This window comes from Mercenaria mercenaria, chromosome 1, assembly GCF_021730395.1.
Source record: "Mercenaria mercenaria strain notata chromosome 1, MADL_Memer_1, whole genome shotgun sequence".
Classification (NCBI taxonomy): domain Eukaryota; kingdom Metazoa; phylum Mollusca; class Bivalvia; order Venerida; family Veneridae; genus Mercenaria; species Mercenaria mercenaria.
Genome location: NC_069361.1, coordinates 41,961,870 through 41,985,908, shown reverse-complemented (window position 1 = coordinate 41,985,908; position 24,039 = coordinate 41,961,870). Strand labels below are relative to the sequence as shown.

General features: G+C 34.0%; 3 protein-coding genes across 3 annotated transcripts; all 3 read right to left on the bottom strand.

Annotated features, from left to right (window-relative positions):
* Nucleotides 1-675: 675 nt before the first annotated feature.
* On the bottom strand, nucleotides 676-8,701 carry LOC128556927 (uncharacterized). Its single transcript, XM_053542954.1, has 13 exons — nucleotides 8,680-8,701; nucleotides 7,906-7,948; nucleotides 7,432-7,589; nucleotides 6,782-6,955; nucleotides 6,230-6,439; nucleotides 5,690-5,732; nucleotides 5,033-5,193; nucleotides 4,505-4,681; nucleotides 3,917-4,169; nucleotides 3,559-3,713; nucleotides 2,066-2,236; nucleotides 1,557-1,809; nucleotides 676-844 (listed from the first exon to the last, which is right to left on the bottom strand). Exons 1-13 carry the CDS (start codon nucleotides 8,699-8,701, stop codon nucleotides 676-678), a joined length of 1,989 nt encoding a protein of 662 aa, XP_053398929.1.
* On the bottom strand, nucleotides 8,502-13,678 carry LOC128555173 (uncharacterized). The gene is made up of 7 exons (XM_053536762.1): nucleotides 13,521-13,678; nucleotides 11,489-11,662; nucleotides 11,033-11,251; nucleotides 10,477-10,519; nucleotides 10,193-10,350; nucleotides 9,316-9,498; nucleotides 8,502-8,970 (listed from the first exon to the last, which is right to left on the bottom strand). The coding sequence occupies exons 1-7, from the start codon at nucleotides 13,642-13,644 to the stop codon at nucleotides 8,744-8,746; spliced, it is 1,128 nt and encodes a 375-aa protein (XP_053392737.1). The 5' UTR covers nucleotides 13,645-13,678; the 3' UTR covers nucleotides 8,502-8,743.
* Nucleotides 13,679-18,803: 5,125 nt separating this feature from the next.
* On the bottom strand, nucleotides 18,804-23,942 carry LOC128556916 (uncharacterized). The gene is made up of 5 exons (XM_053542883.1): nucleotides 23,918-23,942; nucleotides 20,943-21,079; nucleotides 20,468-20,599; nucleotides 19,799-20,047; nucleotides 18,804-18,889 (listed from the first exon to the last, which is right to left on the bottom strand). Exons 2-5 carry the CDS (start codon nucleotides 21,046-21,048, stop codon nucleotides 18,804-18,806), a joined length of 573 nt encoding a protein of 190 aa, XP_053398858.1. The 5' UTR covers nucleotides 21,049-21,079; nucleotides 23,918-23,942.
* Nucleotides 23,943-24,039: the final 97 nt, after the last annotated feature.

Here is a 24,039-nt window from a genome sequence, read left to right as displayed (position 1 = left end):
ATTCTTTGAAAGAAATGACGCCGTCTATTTTTTTTATATCCAGAGCTCTCTGCCCTCAGATAAGATAAAAATGTATGATATTATGTTTTCATATATAAAGTAAGCTTAAACTTGCCCGACGTCCAACTAGTCATTAAAACTTCACACTTGTCTGGTCGCAGGAATGGTGTTATACCAAGGTCTTCTCGCAATTTTGGCACGTATTGGTTTATATCTTCAGCATTTTCCTCAATCCATTTGCTCAAAGAAAAATCTGTTAATACAACTGCTGGTGTAAGAAGCGCTTTTGTGAGCAATGAGGTTCAGCATAGTCTCTAGACCTTATACATTGATACTACGGAAGACATTTTTATGCATGCGATAATGACAATAAATCTGCATCAATGGCAATGACTACTGTATAATAAAAAAAACATATTTTTTAAAATGTTGGTCCTATGATGTCAGTGCACCTTTTGTTATAGATTCATTTCTTGAGTATTTAAGAGTTGCTTCAAAAATTTGTCGCATATTATAGAAAGAAAAAAGGAGACATAAATCTATGTACATTTGCTCAATTTATATACTGACTGTTATGTGGTTATACACGTGAAAGAACGAGTTGAGATAAGCAGTTACTACATGATACAATGGTGTACTAATCTGATTCTGTTACTGACAATTCAGATGTAAGATTTATTTACCCGGTATTTGAAAATTTCCAACGAATTCGCATTTCTGTTGAGGAAGAACCGCTTGCTCTAGTACAGTAGATTCCAAGACACATGTTGTAGAGTCAAAACACACTGATATTTTTACTGATAAAATAAACTCCTTGCTAGATTTCAAATCTTCGATATTGTACCTGTTACAAGATAAGCATTATATGAAAAAGCATGTATATTCTGAAAATGATTCGTGGCTTTTCCAATTTCAGGTTAACTCCAATGCAATTCAATCGTATCTGTATGCAAACTTCTCGTCATATACTTATTTTGTTCATCAGACATGTCTATAAGAAATAGCAAGGCTAGTGGCTACATTAGAATTTTATGCACCTTTAAACGTTTTATCATGAAAATGGCGTTATATAAGATTGATATAATATATTCGCGGGGTGATCCGAATTACAAGGAAATACTGCTAAATGATCGTTTCTTTCTGAAACTTGGATCAAGTAAATTCCATTTGATTGACAATATAGTGGCAAAAACATGTAGTGTACGAAGGTAATGAAAAAGCAGGCATGGATTGCAAGATTTCGTAGTTGACCACAAAAGATTCAATGCGTCGAGATTTAATTGAAACCAATCGGTTAAATACTTTCAGAGAAACTAGTTATAAATCTAATTATAATTTTGTTGTCTTTAACATATGTGCTGAGTAAGGTGGGACTTTAACTGCATTTTAACCTGACTATTGTTTTTTTTTCTTGTTGGATTATGAATGCTGTAGGCCCTGATTAGTCATCTGAGATACACATGCTATTTGTTTCTTTACTTTTGTTTAATCACCATGAGATGTGTTTTTACCTTTCTAGTGTGACCAGAGGTTTTATATGATATGTCTATACTTACTCGATTCGGAAAACATCAACGACACTTAGCGTATTCCATTCACCGAAGTTGTAATTCAGAAGAGATGTTTTTGATTTAAATTTTCCAACTGTAATTAGCAAACTGTATCCACATGCATTTAAATCCACAGTCACATTCACAGAACGTCCAATTAGTGGAATATCAATGCAGCAATCAATCGCAGTGCAATATGAATGGATCTTGCATGTCATTAGATCAGGTATTGCTGTTGTAAAGTGGAATTTTTCACATTCTAAATGGAAAAATTACAGAACTGTACAATTACATCTGATCTGTTTTATGTACCTGTACGACTATTTGTAATATAAGAATATCCTACTAACATATTTTTAGTTGAATCTTACATTTCTTGTCATAATTATACACTGCAAAACTACGTTTCTACAACAGCATGAATAAAGTACATGCATTTATTTCTTACTTTAAAATATTGTATATATAAAGGTTGTATTACAATGTATAATTCTAACGACAGGTCTTAGTCATACCGCTGATAGCATTGTCTGCATATTGAGGCATATTTTTGCAACCATTTTCCCCAAGAAAGGCAAGTACACCCAGTTTTTCCAAAAGTTTGTCTGCCAATTTCCTTGGAAGCTGTTCACTAATGTCTTGTAATGTATGTCCCTGACTTTCTAAATACGACTGCAAACTGAAATCTAAATAGAAATAGTTTAATTACGAAGATGTTTAATTATTTCGTTAAAAAATCATGAGTTTTCCATTAATACTTTATAGCTTTCCGACGTATGTAAATTCAGACATATAAATTTACATATCACGTATACGTAAGTATTGAAAATGCAAATGGGTAGTGCTCCAGTAATTGCAACATAAGATTAGAGGGGTGTCATGGCTCTTAATGTCTCATCTGTTTTAAGTAGAAAGTCACACAGGAGAGATACTTTGAATAGGGCCAGTTGTTTCTGACAACAATAGTTTTAAAATGTCTTTTAAGTAAATACGGGATATAATGTTCTGGTGTTTAGGGAGGGGCGGTAGGGGAATGATGACACATGATATTGAGAGATAATATCAAATTTGTTTTGGATGGTTATGTTTGGATGTAATGTGGACGGAATGCTAATCACTTGATACTTAGAGACAAAATCAAGAAATATAGAAATTCATTAAAACAAAAAATATACATGTAATATATATTTTGAGGGAGGATGCAATGTGGATAGGGGGATGATAACATAATACTAAGAGACAATATCAAGAAAAAATAAACATAATCAATTTCAATATCTCACGTGATGAGGGGCGGGGGTCAATAAATATTGTGTAAAATTATTCAATTTTAGAAAAAAGGCTTTGCAAACTTTGTCATATTGGCATATAGAAATATCTGACACTGCCTAAAGGCAATCTAGTTTTTGTAACAAACAACATTGCTTGAAGACATTTAGTAGGCTATCATTTCAGGAAAACTGCTTTAAATTGTATTCAAATAGGAACAGATCATTCAAAGAAGTCCGCTAAAGTTGTCTTATGTATAAACATCGCATCTAGATAATCATAATTCTTCTCAGAATAATCTGTAAACTTCTGTCAAACTATAGCTGCGTAAATGTTTCGCCATTATATCAAAATTTATTTTACCGGTAGGAATGTATTTTCAGACAAGCTGTAAGAGCAGATACTTTTCTTGAATTCTAAAAGAATCGTTACAAAGACGTGAGTCTCTAAATATAATTTAACATTAGCAAATGTTTATCTAAGCAATAATATATTTGAAACAGCAAAGACATATAGGCCAAAATGTTAATTTTTTTTGCAAACAATTCGTGTGATAAGAGCGAAAGAGATTTAAGTGCAAAAAAAAACTGGACAAAAAACTTAGACATCTTTCACAGTCGCCCCACAAACTGTTTTCAGACATTTTTAGGACAGCTCTTAAACATTTCTAAATATTCGTTTCGTCCATATGAAATTCTACATTAAGACTATGGCAAATGTAAATATTTATAAAATATACCACTGAAGTTGTCATTCCCGCTACATCCGCTCTTCGGTAATCGGGCATCTGTTAACAAATCTACCTCTTCATCACACGTTGCAGATTTCATACAAATGCTTATTTTCAAATTGACAATGTATTGCCTTTCTGTTTCCAGATTTACTATAGATCCTCTGAAATATGCAAAAACAACAAATGTCAAAAAGACGTGCAAGTAATTCTCAGAATTGTTTGAACATAAATAATGTCCTACATGATAAGGATAGTCTAATACAATAACCTTTGGTACATTATAATATCTCTAACAAATATTTGAGGCCTTCCGTATTCGCTATTGTTTAAGACGAGAAGTATACAATACCTTCCATTATCATACCTGATTCGTATCACGCCAAATAATGAAAATTCCTCTTCTGTTCCCCAGATGTACTCTAGCAACGACACAGTCAAGTGAAACTTTTCGATTCCAATAGACAATGTATGTGTACATTCATCAATGTACGCGTATATATTGAACGACCACTTGGCAAAATCAACATCTACACAACAGTTAAAACTTTTACAAGAATCTGATATGTAACAAGTCATAAAATCTGGAATGAGACCGACATCAAGTTGCGTAGCACAATCTGTAAAATATCGAAAAATACACATCACTTTTTCCACAAATACATTGCTTTGTTTGGTGCTGAAAATAAGACTCAATGTTGTATATTAAATGAAACTGGAGTCATTCGTATGAGCTATTCATTTCTTGCAGTCATAAATAAACATCATAAAAGCGTTTTCGTATGTGTAGGCACTATTTTAACTAACTAATTGCATTTAAAAATATATCATTTATATTTTTCGAAGAAAATTAGTACGGTTAAAAGTTATTACTTTGTCGAAACCGTTTGAAAATAAACAATCATGTGATATTACACGTTTTAACACTATAACTGCAATATATCAATTGAATTACCAGATATTAATCCATTGAGGGATCCTGAGAAAGGTGCGTCTGCCCTATTACATTGAACATCCTGCAAATATGCCGCTATTCCAAGCTCACGAAAAAGTACATCTATCATATAGTCTTTCAAACTATCACCATCAAATACGAAATTGAAGTCATTCATCCAGTCTGTCAGGTTATAACCTGAAATATTCAAAACATTCAAAACTTGTTTTATATCATTTAGCAATTATATCAAAATACTTCATAAAAACACGTTGAATACATAAATAAAGTTTATCATTATTTTGCGCAAAAATACACAATATTCACCATGTTCACTTTTCTTTCCTGCAGAACACACTTCGAAATAAATCAATTAATTGCCTAGGGACTTGCATTGGCCTGTCATCTCTGCTGAATAAAAACACTTTAATATTTTAATAAGCAATACATATTTTTATTATGACTTGTAGTTCGAATTAAACTACTTTATGCATCATACTTGCTATAGGAAATCATTCAGCGTTAAAGTAGTGCAATTAGTTAATATACCTTCTATCAATGATCCAGGATTCCAGCTGCACAACGGTTTAGGTATGTAAACATCCTTCAGTATGTTAGTTTTAAAGATACATTCAGTTTGTTCAAAACAAACGCTTAATTGTACGTTTAAAATGAATTTATTTTCACTTTTGATGTCATCAATATTGTAACTGAAATATATAAAATATTTCTCTGTAATTATACTTATTTTGTTAACAGTTTAAAGTCTTCTAACACGAACCATTTAATTCCCTATCAAACAAAGAAAACTGGAACTATGTGTTGTTATGCAACACATTCGCTGTTTGAACGTCCCTAATATGACATCATAGCGTCAAACGTCATAGCGGTGGATATCTTAAAAATGATTTATAATGCATTACAATCGAAAAAAAAATGTCAAACAGTAATTTTCTCTTGAATGAAATCAGTTATTGCCGTTCAGGGGTGTATAATTATATCACTAGGGCTGTGTCCTTGTGATTCACATTGTATCTCTACTGAAAACAATTTTTTTTAATGACAAATCACTGTAGTTTGAGTTTGCAACATTTTTCATATATAGCATATTTAAAGGCATTGTAAATTTTAACGCATCTTAAAAATACAATGTTATAGTCGGTATTGAAGCGGGTTTAAAGTAGGCTAAATATAATATATACATACTCTATTCTTAAAGCACCGCCGAGGTAGATATGTTTCGTTTGGCCTGAAAATAAAAGCGCATAAAATGTAAAAGCACTTAAGTGTTTGATTGTAATATACAACTTGAGTGCACAGAAGTATTGTACTAAATTGTGGCAACGCATTTGAGTGTTGGTGGGTGACAGTGATGTTACAAATTCCCCCAATTGTTTCGTTTGCTCCAAAGCAATTTACATATCTGTTATAAGGAAACAGCCTACTTCATTAGTTAAAGTACAAATTAACCATGCAGCTGCATAAAGTATGAACCACTGTGTGTTTGGACTAAAGGTTTATTTTTTTTATCGCATCCCTTGTTGTCATAGAATCCATTCAATTCTGTGTCAGAATAAAGAACTTTCTTTAAGGCTTTTATAGTACAACTGTTCAAAACATTAATACAACACATATTTAGCCTAATCCTTTATGCTGTAATTAAGTACGCTTACGGATCAGCAATCTGTATTTCTTTTATTAAATGACACATACTATAAATAACATTTCAACTGAGTAATAGCTTACCCCAGTCATAATCCAGCAGTATTATGACGCGTTCGAAGCGTTCAATTCCAATCGTTAAACGGTATGTACATGTATCAAGTAGAAACTTGACGTGAATCGTTGTACGTAGCATGTCGATGTTTACACAACAATCTATTCCAGTGCAATAATCTGGTATATGGCAAACGATATTCTCTGGCAATGTTGGAAGTGTTAAAGAAGCACTGCAATCTACAAGACCAGAATATTCAGACAAAAAGAAACTTTAGTTCAGAATGTGTTCACTCCTGGACTACTGAAACAGTTGCATTACATGTATGTAATAGGATAACTTACTTGTACCTTTTCTCAAACAAAAACGTAAACTAACTATTTTAATTCGATGTCAGAAGTTTCTTAGAAAGTGCATGATAATACATTTGTATAAGTTTGTGAATGATGCTATATATCATGTGTGAAATTAATATGTAATGTAAACAATGGAGGGAGTGAACTGGTTTCTCCTATAAGGTTCAAGGAGTGAAGGCTTATGCACTAGTTAAGTAATTGCCGGAAGTCTTCACTTATGTGTACCTGAACTCCAGCCACTAATTTGGCTTGTATACAGTGAGTCACTGAACTTGCATGGCGGATCCTGAAGAAATCTGTCCAACTTCAGTTGACTGAGTAGTAGAGCAACTACAGAAAGGGGAAGAGATTCGTCAGATAAATGACCCACATCTTTCAACCAGTTCTTCATTGAAAAGTCTGAAAAAGGACATTAGTCATAAAAAGGAGACTTAAAATGTCGTATAAGTATTATATTTAAATTTAGATTTGGACTTTACGGCGCAACAATACAGTACAGGTTAAGTGGCGCCAAACAGGAATAAAATCGTATTTCATCTTATTTAAATTGAAATGAAAACATGACGTTTGGAATCAAAACTTTAATGCAATGGAATCAAAGAGTTACATCAAACAGATCCTTTTTGTTGTCTCTTACGGTCATACAAAGGTAGAAAAATGGTTCCAATTCTTTTCATACACAGATCGTCCCAGAACCACATGGGCTATATATATTTTATGTCAGCATCCTTTAACTCTCAAAATTATACAGTAAAGCGGTAGTTTTCAATATAACATCTTTTAACATTTATTTGTTTGGTACGTATTATAAATCTTAACAATATAACACGAAAACTTGCTTACGGGTTTTCATAATGGATAAAACTATACATTACCTTTTAAACTGAAATCCATGTCTGAATTGCATATGGGTATTGGAATTAGTCTATTGTCATAGAAATTGTGATGAAATTGACATTCTTCTTGTGATTCCATACATACTGACATTGAAAGGTCGACAATAAAGTGTTTCTCAGCTTTGTCGATTTTGAATCTGTATGGAACAAACATCAGTTGATATAAAAGGTATGCCATGGCAGTTTTTTTAATTTATAGATATTTATATTGTGCAAGATTGGGGGATAAAAGGTTGATTCGTGAAATGCAATTAGAATAAAGACACAAGTATAATATCCAAACATTAATAAAGACATATAAATCGTGGCGGATTATTAAATAATTAATAATTTAGACTATTGATAGTTAGAACTAAAGATTAAACAGAATAAATATTTTGAAGAGGTCATTTGACCTATAGTAACGGAAGGCAATGTTTTGATGGTATTTTCTTTGAAAAATCAAAATCTTACCTGATACTGATCAGACCAAAAATGGATTCATCAACTTCCTTACCTGAAAAAGAATGATTTTTATCTATATCTATTGCTATATAATCAGTGACTTCGTCATAATCAAATAACAATCCTTACTTTAATTTCTTACCCCTTCTGTGTTTGCTTAACCTTTTTCCTGCTAAATTTCTAAAATGGACTAGTCTATCATACAATTTGGGCAGTATCATTTATTATTCAAGGAGGTGTTTACTGAAAATTTACTGACTGAATAGCGAACACTGCAGACCATGATCAGGCTTATCTTGGTCTGCATTGGTCACAAAGACAAAATAACTTGCCGCCAGCAGGCTAACGGTTAAATGATAGTGCTTGTAGTCAAATAAAGACATTTATCAGACATGAAATTCTGAACAGCTGTTAAAATTATATCACTTTATTATACTGATACAAAAACTAGAGCTAGTGTTTTATTCAAATTGTGCATTATCATACAAGCATGAACGTTGTTTGAAAAGACTGATGAGAGCAGACAGCTAGGCCCTGGAAGGTACAATTTTTTTATTGCAAGACATGTATGTTTCCAGCACTGTCTTAATTTTACGAAAGAACTGTACTAAAGATTTGCTAATTTGTTATCTAAGCAGGATACGAAACTGGTTCATTGGAACAATGTATGTGTTTGATTATTCATGGAATAAAGACGTGATCATCCGGCATTTCTTTTAATAAAGGTAATATCCAGGTACGTAGTAGATCTGAGGTTTTTTTCTGTTAGCTCGAACAACATACCTTTTAAATGTAACACAGCCATTGCTAAAAAAGAAAAAGAAAAACAACAACATGTTTACTTACATCAATTTAACTTACCCCAGTCATAATTAATGAGATTCAGTTCAAATGAAATTTTCTCCAAACTTCCTTTAATGACAAAATCACAGAAATCTATTTCGAGGGATACATGAACTGTAATTTTAAGGTAATCGACACCGACACAACATTCCACAGCTGTGCAAGAAGATGATATATGACAAACAGAAGATGCCGGAAGTCCTGGGAGGTCTGATGTAATGAATCCACATTCTGCGGAAGAAATTGGACAGAGATATGTACTTATCATTCATTTGAGCTGTTACCCAATTATATAGCCTCACCTCAACAATTAATGCTGCTTTCATCGTATTTATCAAGGACATGGCACGTAATAATAACCTGAAATTTACTGCAATGATTTAATGCCTATAAATGAACTCCGAAAGAACATTGTTATATTTCAAAATATGCAACACAGGTCAAAAAGTGGTATATTACGTATCATACATATACTATTTAACTTAGGTCCTGAACATAAATTCAAACTTGAAACTTAACTAAAACTACCGAATTAAATTTTCAGTTACAACTGCTGCTCGATACATGTAACGTTACCGTTATTCCAGTTATCTACTGCACCATTATATACTTCATCTTCTACAGTGCAAGGGTCCTCCAACAGGTATTTGTCCACTCCTATGACCGCCAAAACAAATTTAACTGCCTCTTCCCATCTAATATGTAAAGGTTCAATTGAACTAAGTCCATTATTTTCCAACCAAGTCGACATGGAAAATTCTACAAAACATTAATAAAGTTCAACTGTATTGAAAGAGAACATCTAGATGGAATGCATTACTTATCCATATTACAAAACGGATTCAGTAATCGCAAAGCAAATACTAGTGTTGTTTAATTTGGCCTTTTTATAAAACGTAAATAAATTTTACATGAGCGGATATGAATTTTGGCGGGAGACGTTTCAGTCTACAAGTCTTCTTTTGTTTCATCACATATACAACAGGTGTGTAAGTCAAGATATTTGTTTCAAAAGGAAGTTAGACAGATAGATGGATTTATTTCTACTTTGTAAGGCCCATCATTATAGGCTGTTGCATTAACTTATCTTTTAAACACATCAGTCATTGTATGGCTTTCTATCAGCTAAGCTCAATAGGGAGAATGGTCTATGGACCGCGGTGTCATGAGTTAAATACCTGGGCAAGGGGTATGTTGCTTGTGACGATTGATGAAAGACATAGTGTCTGAAATAACTCGTTCTCCACCTCTGTTTCATTTTGAGTATATTGGCAGTTACCTGCAGAAACAGGTTAGTACTGGTACAGAATCTATGAACACTGGTTAGGCTAACTGTCCGCATTTACATAGCCAAAATACTGCTGGAAAATTACGTTAAACCTAACAAAAACAGGGAAAATCCGTAGCTGTACTCCAAATATATATTTCAAATAAGTATAGAATGTAAGGTTACTTGAAAAGTCAATGGTCATGTCACATCCAATTTGTGGTATTTCAGTGCCGTCAAAAACTTTCTTCGTAAATAGACAAGGTCCATCACTTTCGAAACATACCGCAACTTCCAGCGTCACTATAAATACTTTCTCATTCGCAGGCTTTTTGATAGAGTATCTGGAAAAAACATATTACCGGTTAAAGATGAAGAATGCATTAAATATCATAGACATAACACGAAAACGGATCACAATTGTTCTTGATTGTTTCTATTTTCTGCCGATTTAAAAGTGTTATACTTACGTGAGACGAAGAAAGTCCAATATTGTTTCTGTTTCTGTCTTCCCTGTAGAGTAAAAGGAAATACTGACAACATTCACAGACTTCATTATTATAATTTTATTTGACTGGGCACTACACTCTCAAAAGATCTTTCAGAATTTCTAACTGAATGTAAAACGAACATTAGTTTTACAGAAAAATAAACTATTGCAGACTGCAATTGGCTGCATTGTACATGCATTTTTTGAACGTTACGTCACACCGACAAGGAAGTAAGTCATGGGGCGACGTTTTTTTTAACCTTTCAATGTGGAGGTGTCACTTAGTCATATTTTCAGGCATGACAGGGCACCGAACCTTCTGCAAGTCACCAGATCAAAACAATTGTACATCCTTAGTGACGTTCATTATATTAACATGAAACATGCATTTTAACGATTTACTTCATCTGAAATTTCCACATTGTAAATTATAGCAGTATTGACAATAACTTTGTTTGGATGTTTTATACACTTTGAACTTTGTTGAGGGTATTTATCAGATGCAAAATAATATTAATAAAGTAATTATTCCATACCCCATTCGTAGTTGAACAGAGAGAAAGAGAAATTATGTGTCTCAATTCCACCAGATACGATATAGTTACATAGGTTGATGTCTAAGAAGGCCCGGATAGACAGTCCAATGTTATCTATATCCACACAACAGTCTATTCCTGTACAGTAATCGGGAACACTGCACGAGATTTTGTTCTCATTTTGTATCTTCGGAAGCCGTACAAAGCTTAATGGACACACTGGCAAATAAGCAAATGAATAGATTTAGATCATCTGTATGAAGGTATTGAGAGTTCTGGAGAAAAAGCAATTATACAGAAATATTTTAACAGCTAGTCTTTAAATCAAGTCACAGCTATATTTTGTTCTCACAATACAATTTAACGTTTAAGTCACAAATAAATATTCAACAAATAATTTTCATACACCTTCTTTCATCATCTTGTGACAAAATTTAATGAGAATTATTGACATACAGTTATTCCATCCACTTATTGCTGGGCTATATGGAGGTCTTTTGCGATCACATGGCGTTTCCAATATCCACCCTTTCAGTCCAAGATAATCTATGAGGGCTTCTCGGCCTGCATTTGACAACTGTGCATTGACGTCCTCTCCTTTTGCTTGCATCCATTCCTCGAGCGAGAAATCTAAATTTGCACAAATCTGACCTATAAAACTACAGTTTTTATGCCAAATAATAATTTATCGACTGAGTTCTAACTATGATGAAGAATATGTTTTTCTGAAAACATTCCTCATGTTAGCGTAGGACTTTTTTAGGATCATGTTAAATTCGTAACTTTTCATTTTATCATATTTCTAAATAAAATGATAGAATTTAATTCAAATAACAATATGTAGATAAACAAGTGACTGAAGTATCGCCATGCAATACAAAGTTCCCTATTGGAAGGTGATTAATTTTCTCTACTGCATAATGATCTGATACCGGTCAATGTACTTTGTATACAATATGCTACAACACAACATTTGAGTTAAAGTTTGCACACAAAAATTCCTTTAGTTGCTGATTGCATATAACATCTATAAATACAAAAATAACATAAGAAAAAATGTAAGAAATCATCATATTAAAGGGAATTCTGAAGAAAGTATACCAATATATTTTTTTCATCGGAAGCAATGTTGAATTTTTACCTTCATGTATGACTCTGACCTCCGAGTTAGGGGTCTGGGTATTGCCACGACACATTGTCTTATTTTGGGCAACTTTTGTGTCAAGTAGTATTAAAATACCTTAAAGGACGAGAGTTATGGAACGAACTGGAAAAAACTACTGACCTTTGACCTCTATGTGGAACCTTGACCTTTGAGATAGGGGTCTTGGTGTTGTGCATGACACGTCTTCTTTCTATGAAGTACATTTGTTTCAAGTATGAGTTAAATCCCTCAATGGACGACAGGAGTTATGTATCGAACAGGAAAAAACCTATTGACTTTTGACCTCAACGTGTGACTTTGACATCTGAAAAGGGTCTGGGTGTTGGTCATGACATGTCGTCTTATGAGGTACATTTGTGCTAGGTTATATTAACATCCCTGTAAGGATTGTCGAGGTACTGACCGGACAGGAAAAAAAGCCCTCTTGACTTCAAGCTCTAAGTGTGACCTTGATCTTTGAACAAGGGGTCCAGATTTTACGCATGACATGTTGACTCATCCTGGAAAATATTTGTGCCAAATCATATTTAAATCCTGTTTTGAATGATAAAGTTATGAACCGAACAGGAAAAAAACATATTGAACTTTGATCTCCATGTGGAACCTTGACCTTTTAGCGAGGGTTCTGGGCTTGCGCATGACACATCGTCTGATTAGGGGGAAAAATTGTAACCCTTTAATTGATGACAGAGTTCTGGTCCGGACACGAAACAGACCATGTCCATGCAATGTTAACATTTGAATGCCAAATGTGACCTTGACCGTTAAGGTATGGGTCTGAAAAAAATATGCATGACAGATTGTTTTATTATGGTGTACATTTGTGCCAAGCAATATCAAAATCCCTTCATGGGTTGTTGAGTTAAAGACCCGACAGGAAAAAAGCCCTGTGGAACTTTGAGCTCCTCCAAGTGTAACGTTTACCTCTGCGCAAGGGTTCTAGGAATTGCGCACCAAGATATATCGGCTGATTATTGGAAATATTATGCCAAGTAATATTTTAATCCCCCGATAGATGATAGAGTTATGGACCTGACACAACATTCTGGGCGAACGGACATCCCTATAGACGAATATTCATGTGGCTACTCTTTTGTTTGCTCTGTTTGTTATTTTCGCCACGTAAAAGAAAAATAGCCACATTAAAGCCTACGGAATGAATGACATTAAAGAAAAAGTACAATTCCTGTTGTTCCTATAGCCACTTAAGTATGCAAATGTATGTTGGGCTTGACAAAAAGATGGAGTTGAACGGACGGAAAAGCGGAATTCTAAAGTCTCCGAAAGTGGTTTTCAACCAGTAGGAGAATTATAAATGCTCACCTTTGAATTCTACCCATTTTCTTGCATCACAAAGGGGTATTTCCTGATTTTTCATCAATATGATACCATTTCTCGGGATGCAAAGTTTTTCTTCATCCACTGGTAAGCATATATCAACCTTCATATCTATTATATAGCCTTTGTCATTTTTGTCGATCTTATACCTATGTTTGAATAGAAGAATAGATTCTAAAATCTGTGTATGTGCATCTTTAAAAAAATCTGAATTCAAATGTTTGAAACGAAGTAGACATTTCACAATCCTGAAAGCATAGGTTCAAGCGTTTCACATCATAAAGTAATAAAACAATTTAACTGGACTTAAGGTTCTTGTAAAGTCTTTTGAAACCTCCCCTAGGGTAAAATTTTGTTTAAGTTTTAGTTTCGCACGCCTCAATAATAATTGAATTATACTAAGCTGTTCTTTACAAGTAGAAGAAACTTTCAAGACAGGTTGTTCCCTTTTAAAGAATACAGTTTGTGCATTTGTGTGTTAATAGAAAGATTCTCGCGCTCACGTGCTGTTAAAACACCTTTTTATATATTCGCATTCCGTGGCAAAGCATAAACGCAATATAGCCCCGAAACCGATATGTTACTTTAAAAGAAAAATAAACGTAAAAAACACAGCAGACATTCCCGCGCATGGAAATTTAATGACGTTGCGTGATAATACATTCGTTTATTAGTTTTTACGCCTTTTATGCTAGATTAGAGTTAACGCCTGTTCATTTCGTGATATAATATCTTCTTTAACAAGCCACCGAGCTCGGGCAGCAACCTGTCTTTCTGCAGATGTTATAACACAAAACACATTATGAATATTACGGGTCTGTAAGGTATAATGTACAAAATAAATATTTAGTCAACGGATGTTGTCAAACGCTTAACATAATCCTTAAATACTGTTTAAGATTATAATATGTTATACAGTCAGTGTTTCCAGATGATGTTTGGGCCTCCGTGGCTGAGTGGTTTAGGTCGCTGACTTCAAATCAGTTGCCTCTCACCGATGTGGGTTCAAGCCTCACTCGGTGTATTGAATTCTTCATGTGAGGAAGCCATCCAGCTGGCTTACGAAAGGTCGTTAGTTCTACGCCCTTGATGAAATAATATTAAAGATAACAATAACAACGACTTCACTTGTGCCAAATGGCTGTTCTGACGTAAAATTCTGTACCTCGACATAATGATGTAGAAACAAAGTACAAACTTTTAATAAACATAAATTGGCGGAAAATAGCTATTGCTTTTAAATTAAATCTCATTAACATAAAAAATATCAATATTTGAAATGTCTACAACCCATTTAACAAACAAAAGTTAAATAACATTTCTTTCATTTACAAACTGTACAGAAACAGTCTAAAATACAGGTGACTAAACCTTTTTACAGATTGTATGTGTTCGATTGTTTATTTTGGGTTTAGCCCTGTTTTCCAACAGTTTGATTGTTCTGTAACGCCTAAGAGTCATCATAATATTGCTCTTTGATTCTGTGCTATATATAACTCGTTCTCCGTAAGTAAACGCAAACTTTTCCACATGAACTATAGGCGAAGGACAAATAATAATAAACAAGAGGACCATGATGGCCCTATATCGCTCACCTGAGTTAAATTGCCTGCCTGAAGCTTGCTAAAGCTTCAAAAACAAGAAAGTAGGTCAGTAGGTCATATTCATGGTCACTGAAAGTCATTTTTAAGATTGGTGTGCACCTTATCATTTGGGGTCGTCTGGTAAATATAATTAAACAGTCTAGGAAATATGATCTGATATTTTTTTAGAATATTTTTCACCCCAGGGGCATAATTCGAACAATCTTGTTAGAGATAAACTAGGCAATGATACATACAAAATATCAAAGGCATAGGCCTTGAACTTTCAGACAAGAAGATTTTTAAAGTTTTTCCTATATAAGTCTATGTAAAACTTGGGACTCCCAGGGCAGGGCCTCTTTTCAACTCGGGGGTCATAATTTAAATATTCTTGGTAGAGGACTACTAGGCAATGCAACATACCAAATATCAAAAGCCTATGCCTTGCAAATTCAGACAAGTAGATTTCTAAAGTTTGTTCCTATATATGTCTATGGAAAACTAGTGACCCCCGTGGCAGGGTCTCTTTTCATCCCAGGGTAATAATTTGAACAACCTTAGTGGAGAACTACAAGGCAATGCTACATACCAAATATCAAAAGCCTAGGTCTTGTGGTTTCAGACAAGGAGATATTTAATTTTTTTTCATTTACAAGTCTTTCTGAACCATGTGACCCTTGGGCGGCGCCATATTTCAACCTTGGGTGAGGGAGGGGGGGGGGGGGGGCAAAGTGGCCCACTATATGATGCTACATACCAAATATCAAAGCCCTAGGCCCTTTCGTTTTTGACAAGAAGATTTTCAAAGCTTTTCCCTATATAAATCTATAGAAAAAATGTGACCCCCAGGAAGGGGCAATATTATACCCTAGGGGGATAGTTTGAACAATCTTGGTAGAGGCCAACTAGATGATGCAACATACTAAATATCAAAGCCCTAGGCCTTATGGTTTTTGGACGAGAAGTTTCACAGTATTCCCTATATAAGTCTATATACCATGTGACCCCCCAGGATGGGGCCATATTTGACCCTAGGGGGATAGTTTGAACAATCCTGGTAGAGGCCCACTAAATGATGCTACATACATGAACTAAATACCAAAGCCCTAGGCCTTATGGCTTTTGACAAGAAGATTTTCAAAGTTTTACCCTATATAAGTCTATATAAACCATGTGACCCTCGGGGTTGGGCCATATTTGACCCTAGGGGTTTAATTTGAACAATCTTTGTAAAGGCTCACTAGATAATGCCACATAACAAATGTCAAAGCACTAGGCCTTGTGGTTTTGGACAAGAAGATTTTTGAAGTTTTTCCTTTCGGTTGCCATGGCAACCAGAGTTCTGTATGGAATTCAATTCTTTGAATAATTTTTAAAGAAGACCATCAAAGGATCATCCCTGTGAAGTTTCATCAAAATTTGCTTAGTGGTTTAGAAGGAGATGTTGTTTAAAGGAAAGTGTGGACGGACGGACGCCGGATAGTGAGTGATCACAATAGCTCACCCTGAGCCTTTGGCTCAGGTGAGCTAAAAACACAACAAAAAACAATGCCTTCTATTTTGTTTCCATGAAATAGTATTTCCTCGCAGGGGCATAAAATTGACCCAACGATCCGTAGATCCGCACTCTCTCAATATTGCAAACTGGAGGACTTTCACAAAAATATATATTCTAATTCATGTAGGAAGGATAAGAAATACTTATGGCAAACAATTAAGTTTTAGAACAAACTCTAGGAGCATTGATAAGGTTAACTATGCTATTATGTCAAGCCAATTGTCCAATTATTACGTGAACCATAGTTCACGGTCGAAAAACTAGGATTAACGATCGATAAACTAGGTTTTCGAACGTAAAACTAGGTTTTTCGAATACTAACCTATATTTTCGAGCGAAAACATAGGATAACGCCGTAAACCATAGTTCACGCTCGTAAATGTAGGTTCACGATTGTAAACCCCAGTTCACGGTCGTAAACATAGGTTCACGTTCGTAAACTATGGTTTACGAGCGTGAACCGGGGTTTACGAGCGTAAACATAGGATAACGATCGTAAACATAGTATAACGATCGTAAACATAGGATAACGACCGAAACTCATAGTTCAATCGAGAAACCTAGTTTATCAAACGTAAACCATAGTTTACGGTCGATATATTAGGATTATAGAATCAACAATGAATTTCGGGCGTGAACATGGGTTTACGGCCATGAACCTATGTTTACGACAGTGAACCATAGTTTACGGACCTGAACCTATATTTTCGAGCGTGAACCTATGTTTATGAACGTGAACTTGGGTTTACGAGTGTGAACTTAGGTTTACGTTCGACAAACCAGGTTTTTCAAACGTAAAACCAGGTTTTTCAAATACTAACCTATTTTTTCGAGCGAAAACACAGGATAATGTCGTAAACCATAGTTCACGCTCGTAAACGTAGGTTCACGTTCGTAAACCCAAGTTTACGGTCGTAAACATAGGATAACGACCGAAATTCATAGTTCAATCGAGAAACCGAGTTTATCGAACGTAAACCATGGTTTACGATTGATATACTAGGATTATGAAATCAACTATCAATTTCGGCCGTAAACCCATGTTAACGGTCGTGAACCTATATTTACGAGCGTGAACCTAGATTTACGGCCGTGAACTACAGTTTACCTTCGTAAAACCGTGTTTATCGATTTGTAACTATATGGCAAGCCAATTGTCCAATAATTACGTGAACCATAGTTTGCGGTCGAAAAACAAGGATTAACGATCGATAAACTAGGTTTTTCGAACGTAAAACTAGGTTTTTCAAATACTAACCTATATTTTCGAGCGAAAACATAGGATAACGCCGTAAACCATAGTTCACGCTCGTAAATGTAGGTTCACGATTGTAAACCCCAGTTCACGGTCGTAAACCTAGGTTCACGTTCGTAAACTATGGTTTACGAGCTTGAACCGGGGTTTACGAGCGTAAACATAGGATAACGATCGTAAACATAGGATAACGACCGAAACTCATAATTCAATCAAGAAACCTAGTTTATCAAACGTAAACCATAGTTTACGGTCGATATATTAGGATTATAGTATCAACAATGAATTTCGGGCGTGAACATGGGTTTACGACCATGAACCTACGTTTACGGACGTGAACCTATGTTTACGACCGTGAACCATAGTTTACGGACCTGAACCTATATTTTCGAGCCTGAACCTATGTTTCCGAACGTGAACTTGGGTTTACGAGCGTGAACTTAGGTTTACGTTCGATAAACCAGGTTTTTCAAATACTAACCTATTTTTTCGAGCGAAAACATAGGATAACGTCGTAAACCATAGTTCACGCTCGTAAACGTAGGTTCACGTTCGTAAACCCAAGTTTACGGTCGTAAACATAGGATAAAGACCGAAATTCATAGTTCAATCGAGAAACCTAGTTTATCGAACGTAAACCTGGGTTCACGAGCGTAAACTATAGTTTACGCCCGGTATCTGATGTTTTCACTCGAAAAAATAGGTTAGTATTTGAAAAACCTAGTTTTACGTTCGAAAAACCTAGTTTATCGATCGTTAATCCTAGTTTTTCGACCGTGAACTGGGGTTCACGTAATTATTGGATAATTGGCTTGCCATATGCGCTGGACAAAAATAAAAGAAACTAAATGTTGTCGTAATATATCGAAGTGTCAAGTCGTAAACAATATTGAGTATACGTACGAAAGTATGATCGGTGGATCCTTTCCTGTTCCTATTGGAACTACTTCCTGTTTTCCTGAAACAAAACATTAAGTTTTGACATGGCTCGTTCCAATTAAAACATAATTACCCTTTTTTATTTCTAAGATAATAATGGCCGTATAAATGTTTTTGTACATCCTCATAATAAAGATAATAATATAACGGTCCACAGTTTGTGATACGTGAATAATCTAGATATTCAACACATGTTACACGGGCAAACAAGTAAACATTTGAAATTGAAAATAAATTTTGATGTTATGCACTAAGTTATTATTATATATAATAACGTATGTCTGTCATTTTTCAAATATATAGGCCGCCTTTAGTCCTTCGGACATCAGGTAACAGTTCTGACTATTGACCGACAAGCCATTCAGAAAGTGTATAATGTGACACGCATATTGTGCTCTTAATACTAAAATAAAATCTTATTCAATACATCAAAAGCAAATTGTTGACATTCCATAAGTAAATGAATGATTCAGACATTAATCAAATTTTCATTTTTAAATTGAGAATCTAATGCTATATAATTTAATAAACATTTTACTAGCTTCCTCACTTGGTTATTTGCATTCGGAGAATAGTTAATTCAAGACTGTCAAAGCTGTGGCTGCATGAGGTGTCATGTCATTTATGTGTTTTCAGCGTGGTATTCATTTTAGATAGCACTATATCTACCTAATTAATGCTAAACCTTCTGTGACTGGAAGCCTGACATACACATCGTAACAACCTATGAATATTCATATTGATAACAGTTGGATCATATGCAGCTTGACGATCGGTTGTGTTCGACATGGACACATCCATGTGACATCGTCAGTCCCGTGTGCCAAAGTCATAAATTACAATAGAGATAAAATTTCCCGCAAGAAACTATTGTTTTGGAAATATACAATGTTTTATCTAATATTAATTCATTGATATAAATACCTACCCCAATTATACTGTAGTAAGTATTCTGTTTCACTTCGTGGACCAATTCCATAGTCAGCGCTAAATCCACAGGGGTCTAATTTGAACCATACTGGGAACTTTACGTCAATATGTTCAGATGAAAATGGAATTGGTAATTCAAATTCAGCACAACAATATATTCCGAAGCAATTGTCAGCAAGAACACAACTAAGTATATCTTTCATGCTATCTGGTATCATATCTACTACATTCAGATAATCTGGGCATCCTGTGAATAGCAATAACCTATTAACCCTGCAGAAACGTTCTAGCTATGGACATTAGATAGGCATACATGTATAAAAGTGTGAAGTTGTTTCTGTTTGATATAAAAGAAGAAATGAGATAAATGCTTTTAGAAAACTGTACTTCCATCCGTAGGTCTTGCTTTTCATATAGATAAACTATTCACTGCACATATTGGAAGTATTGTTCATATTCCATATAGCCTTATTTAAGCATTGTGTGTATGTTGATTCATATAATTCATGTTCACAGTTTCACTTTCTTTTTAATACAGAATTGATTAAATTACTTCAAGTTCTTCACGGACTATTTTAATACTAATCCGCTAAATTTGCTGCAAATGAAACGTATTTTCTTTATACTCTTAAAACAAGCTCTCTTTATCAAGAATGATCATTCATACCTGTTGGTGCCGAAGGCAGCTCGCATTGGCCGTGATTTATAATATCATGTATTTCAAGTTTTCTCAAAATGAGATTGAATACGGCTTTATTTATTTCTCCACCAAGGGCAGTTGCTAAATCTTTCATACTTCCTGGAATAAAGTGTCACTTCAGTGACTAGGTATTTCCTTAGTAAAATGTTACAAAAAATTTCATGTAGGCTGTGATTTATGATTACGTAAAAACCTACTTCCGTTCCAGTCTTATTGAAATTATTAATCTTTAAAAAACAAATTATAGTTTTTATTGATCTCACGTACTTGATATGTTTAAGTTTAAATTCGTTAACTGAGATACAAAGGTGGATGTCATATCCCTTAAGCCAACGTCAAAAGCAACAATACAGTTTAAATAAAATAATGTTTAACTTGTTTTTTAAAAATGGAAGTGTCAAAATCCATACAGAGATTGAAAAAAGAAATAAGATGTTTCAACCTTCTAATGAGAATTCCTCGTTGCAAATAGGTATTGGTATCTCATGTCCTTGCAATACAGTTTCTGATAACGTCTTAAATCTTATGTCGAAATCGATTAGAAACATTTTCCTGTCAGTGTCTCTGTTAATCCGCAATCTTTGAAAATAGAACACAAGAAATTGTTTCAAACTGAAACATGATAGAGCTTAGATCAATAAACCGGCAAGCATGCACTTAATTGTAATCAGCATGTTTTATCTATGGTACTCGCGTCGCCTCCCCTCCAATTAAAACTAAAAGTTCGTGCACTATCCTTCACCTACTGAAGTTACAAACAGTCTACTAGAGGATCTAGTTTACCGGTGGTGACTGTGACTACATTTAGAAAAACACACACACACACACACAACGATTATGACATAAAAACATACTGAAGTGGATAATATATATGCATTTAATATGATAAGAAGACATCATCTCATATTAATAATATCAAGTCTTCTCTTTACTTATAAATAAAACTTAACACAAACTCTATTTCGCCCTTGTTGCTATGCACTCTGGCTACAGGACCATTTATTCCGATACGATATGAATGATATACTGCATAACAAATACTATCAACAAATAATATGTAAATCTCTTATTGCATCTTATAAATATAATACTGATGTATAATATAAACATTGTTACTGTGCAAATCCATTCTTACGAAGTCCTATCTTTAATTACATATGCCATTCTTGTATAATCAAAACGTTTTGTTTTATTAAAAAATTCGTATCGGAATTCTCCATATCATTGAAAAACACGACGTCCTGAAAAGAAAATGTGACTGTGAAAACCTGTGTCCAAAAAACAATTCAGTGCTGTCCTCAATGGTGTGTGTGGACTTCACACATTAAAAAACGTTAGTTTAATTTCGACAAACACTTTCTTTATGTGCATAAAAAATATTTTATTTTGTTAAGAAAAACTTTCTTTTTTACCATCAAGAAAAACTCATTTATGTGCTAAATGTTCAAAGTATACCTACAATATTGTAGGTATACTTTGAACATAATAGATCTACTTATCAATAATAACTTGAGCTTATTTTCAAAATTCAATTATGTACCAAAGTTTCAGATGTAAAAACAGAATTATTCAAATCCTTATAATATATATTATAATATATATATATATATATATATATATAGAGAGAGAGAGAGAGAGAGAGAGAGAGAGAGAGAGTATGAGCAAAAATATATGTTTAAACAGTGTCAAAAGTTTAATTATAAACCCGAGCGCTTTCGGCTTTTTAAAAAAGCCTTTCTCAAGGGTAGCATAAATCAAAACAACACAGCAACGGCGTAAATACCGCCTGTATTGTTCGATATATAAATGCTCAATGAACATATCGATCAACAGAATGAGTGATAAATAAAAATAGCGGTTTTATAAAAATAGAGCGTTTTTGATTGGTTCCCTGTATTTTTCCTGAGGATTTCGTTCATTGGTTTTGTGTTTAACGCCGTTTTCAACAGAGAAGGTAGCGGAAAAAGAAAAACTATGTTGTGGTCAATGTTAATTAAAAACTATGTCCGATTGCCTGAAGTGATTTAATATCTGCTAAAATGAACTATTAGTATCTGTGTTTTTAATCTTAGTGGGGAATCGACCACAACATAGATTTTCTTTTTCCGCTACCTTCTCTGTTGAAAACGGCGTTAAACACAAAACCAATGAACGAAATCCTCAGGAAAAATACAGGGAACCAATCAAAAACGCTCTATTTTTATAAAACCGCTATTTTTATTTATCACTCATTCTGTTGATCGATATGTTCATTGAGCATTTATATATCGAACTATACAGGCGGTATTTACGCCGTTGCTGTGTTGTTTTGATTTATGCTACCCTTGAAAAAGGCTTTTTTAAAAAGCCGAAAGCGCTCGGGTTTATAATTAAACTTTTGACACTGTTTGAACATATATTTTTTCTCATACTCTATAATTTTATCTTTATGTTCTTGTATCCTTCCGGGATCCAGTGTGTTTGAAAGGCATTTTGTTGATGTTTTTTCTTTAATATCTCACTTATATATATATATATATATATATATATATATATATATATATATATATATATATATATATATATATATATATATATACTTTCTTTTTATATTAAGATACTTGAAATTCATACAGTGCTAAATAAGTGCACTCTAGAACTGACAAATATGTACAACACATTATACTTGTAGCTTATGGTAATTTCTAATTGCTCAGTTTGGGAATAAACAAATTCCCATTGGACAATATTCATACATACTTGACCAGTGCGGTTCAATAAACCGTAACTCAAAGACAAAACTTTCCCGCTATACTCCGAAACGCGGGGAAATTAAAACTATCTTCTCCTGCCATTAGTGGTTTAAGATTTCATTATTTTCTAGTTTCGAAACGATGTGTACACAACTGCATTTTGCGTACCGATACGTTAGCCATATGTGGAAGGGATTGAAGTTTAATTTGTACATTTTTTAGGCAAACGGAAAGAGATAAGAGCGCTTTATATTTACAAACATTTGACAAATTGCACTTATATTTAAATTAAGTTTACGTAGTGCTGCCCGTTCCGATCAAAATGTATTCTTCAATGTAGAATTGATTAAACCTTGATTTTTCGTTACATAAGGATTTACTGAACAATTGGACAAAACAGTTAGGGTCATGTGATTGTTTTTTTCTAGATTTATCTAAATGATTTGGACCTCAAATAAAAGTTTTCGTAATGGGAGTCTAATTCACAAATAAATTGAGTCCAGACTTTATTGTACGTTATCTGGATGAATGACTTCGTCTCGCAATTATGCAATTACTTCCGACATATAAAACCTTATAATAATACAATATTTCAAATGGTGTATTCGGAATGATGTGTGAATGACATAGTTGTCTGGTCATAATCTTTTTTACAGAGCTAGTGTAATATTTCAATGCCACTTACAGTATATCTATCTCATCTGTCAGTTCCACAACTTCGTCCTTGCCTTAAAATATATAACACAAATATACGCAATTTAAGAATGGAACCTGCTCTCGTTTTGTAAAAATGAAGCCAACTGGAAA

What these genes read in the sequence shown, in the direction of transcription:
- LOC128556927 (XM_053542954.1), bottom strand. Translation starts at nt 8,701, where the DNA reads ATGGCTGTGTTACATTTAAAAG. An exon ending in TTTGGTCTGATCAGTATCAG is followed by an intron (nt 7,590 to 7,905) that starts GTAAGATTTTGA and finishes TGTTCCATACAG; the next exon opens with ATTCAAAATCGACAAAGCTG. An exon ending in TGCAGACAATGCTATCAGCG is followed by an intron (nt 1,810 to 2,065) that starts GTATGACTAAGA and finishes TTTTCCATTTAG; the next exon opens with AATGTGAAAAATTCCACTTT.
- LOC128555173 (XM_053536762.1), bottom strand. Translation starts at nt 13,644, where the DNA reads ATGAAGGTTGATATATGCTTACCAGTGGATGAAGAAAAACTTTGCATC. An exon ending in TTGGACTTTCTTCGTCTCAC is followed by an intron (nt 10,351 to 10,476) that starts GTAAGTATAACA and finishes TGTTTTTTCCAG; the next exon opens with ATACTCTATCAAAAAGCCTG. An exon ending in CATGACCATTGACTTTTCAA is followed by an intron (nt 9,499 to 10,192) that starts GTAACCTTACAT and finishes AATGTTTTGTAG; the next exon opens with AATTTTCCATGTCGACTTGG.
- LOC128556916 (XM_053542883.1), bottom strand. Translation starts at nt 21,048, where the DNA reads ATGTTTCTAATCGATTTCGACATAAGATTTAAGACGTTATCAGAAACT. An exon ending in GCTGCCTTCGGCACCAACAG is followed by an intron (nt 20,048 to 20,467) that starts GTATGAATGATC and finishes TGCTATTCACAG; the next exon opens with GATGCCCAGATTATCTGAAT. An exon ending in CTTACTACAGTATAATTGGG is followed by an intron (nt 18,890 to 19,798) that starts GTAGGTATTTAT and finishes GTTTTGTTTCAG; the next exon opens with GAAAACAGGAAGTAGTTCCA.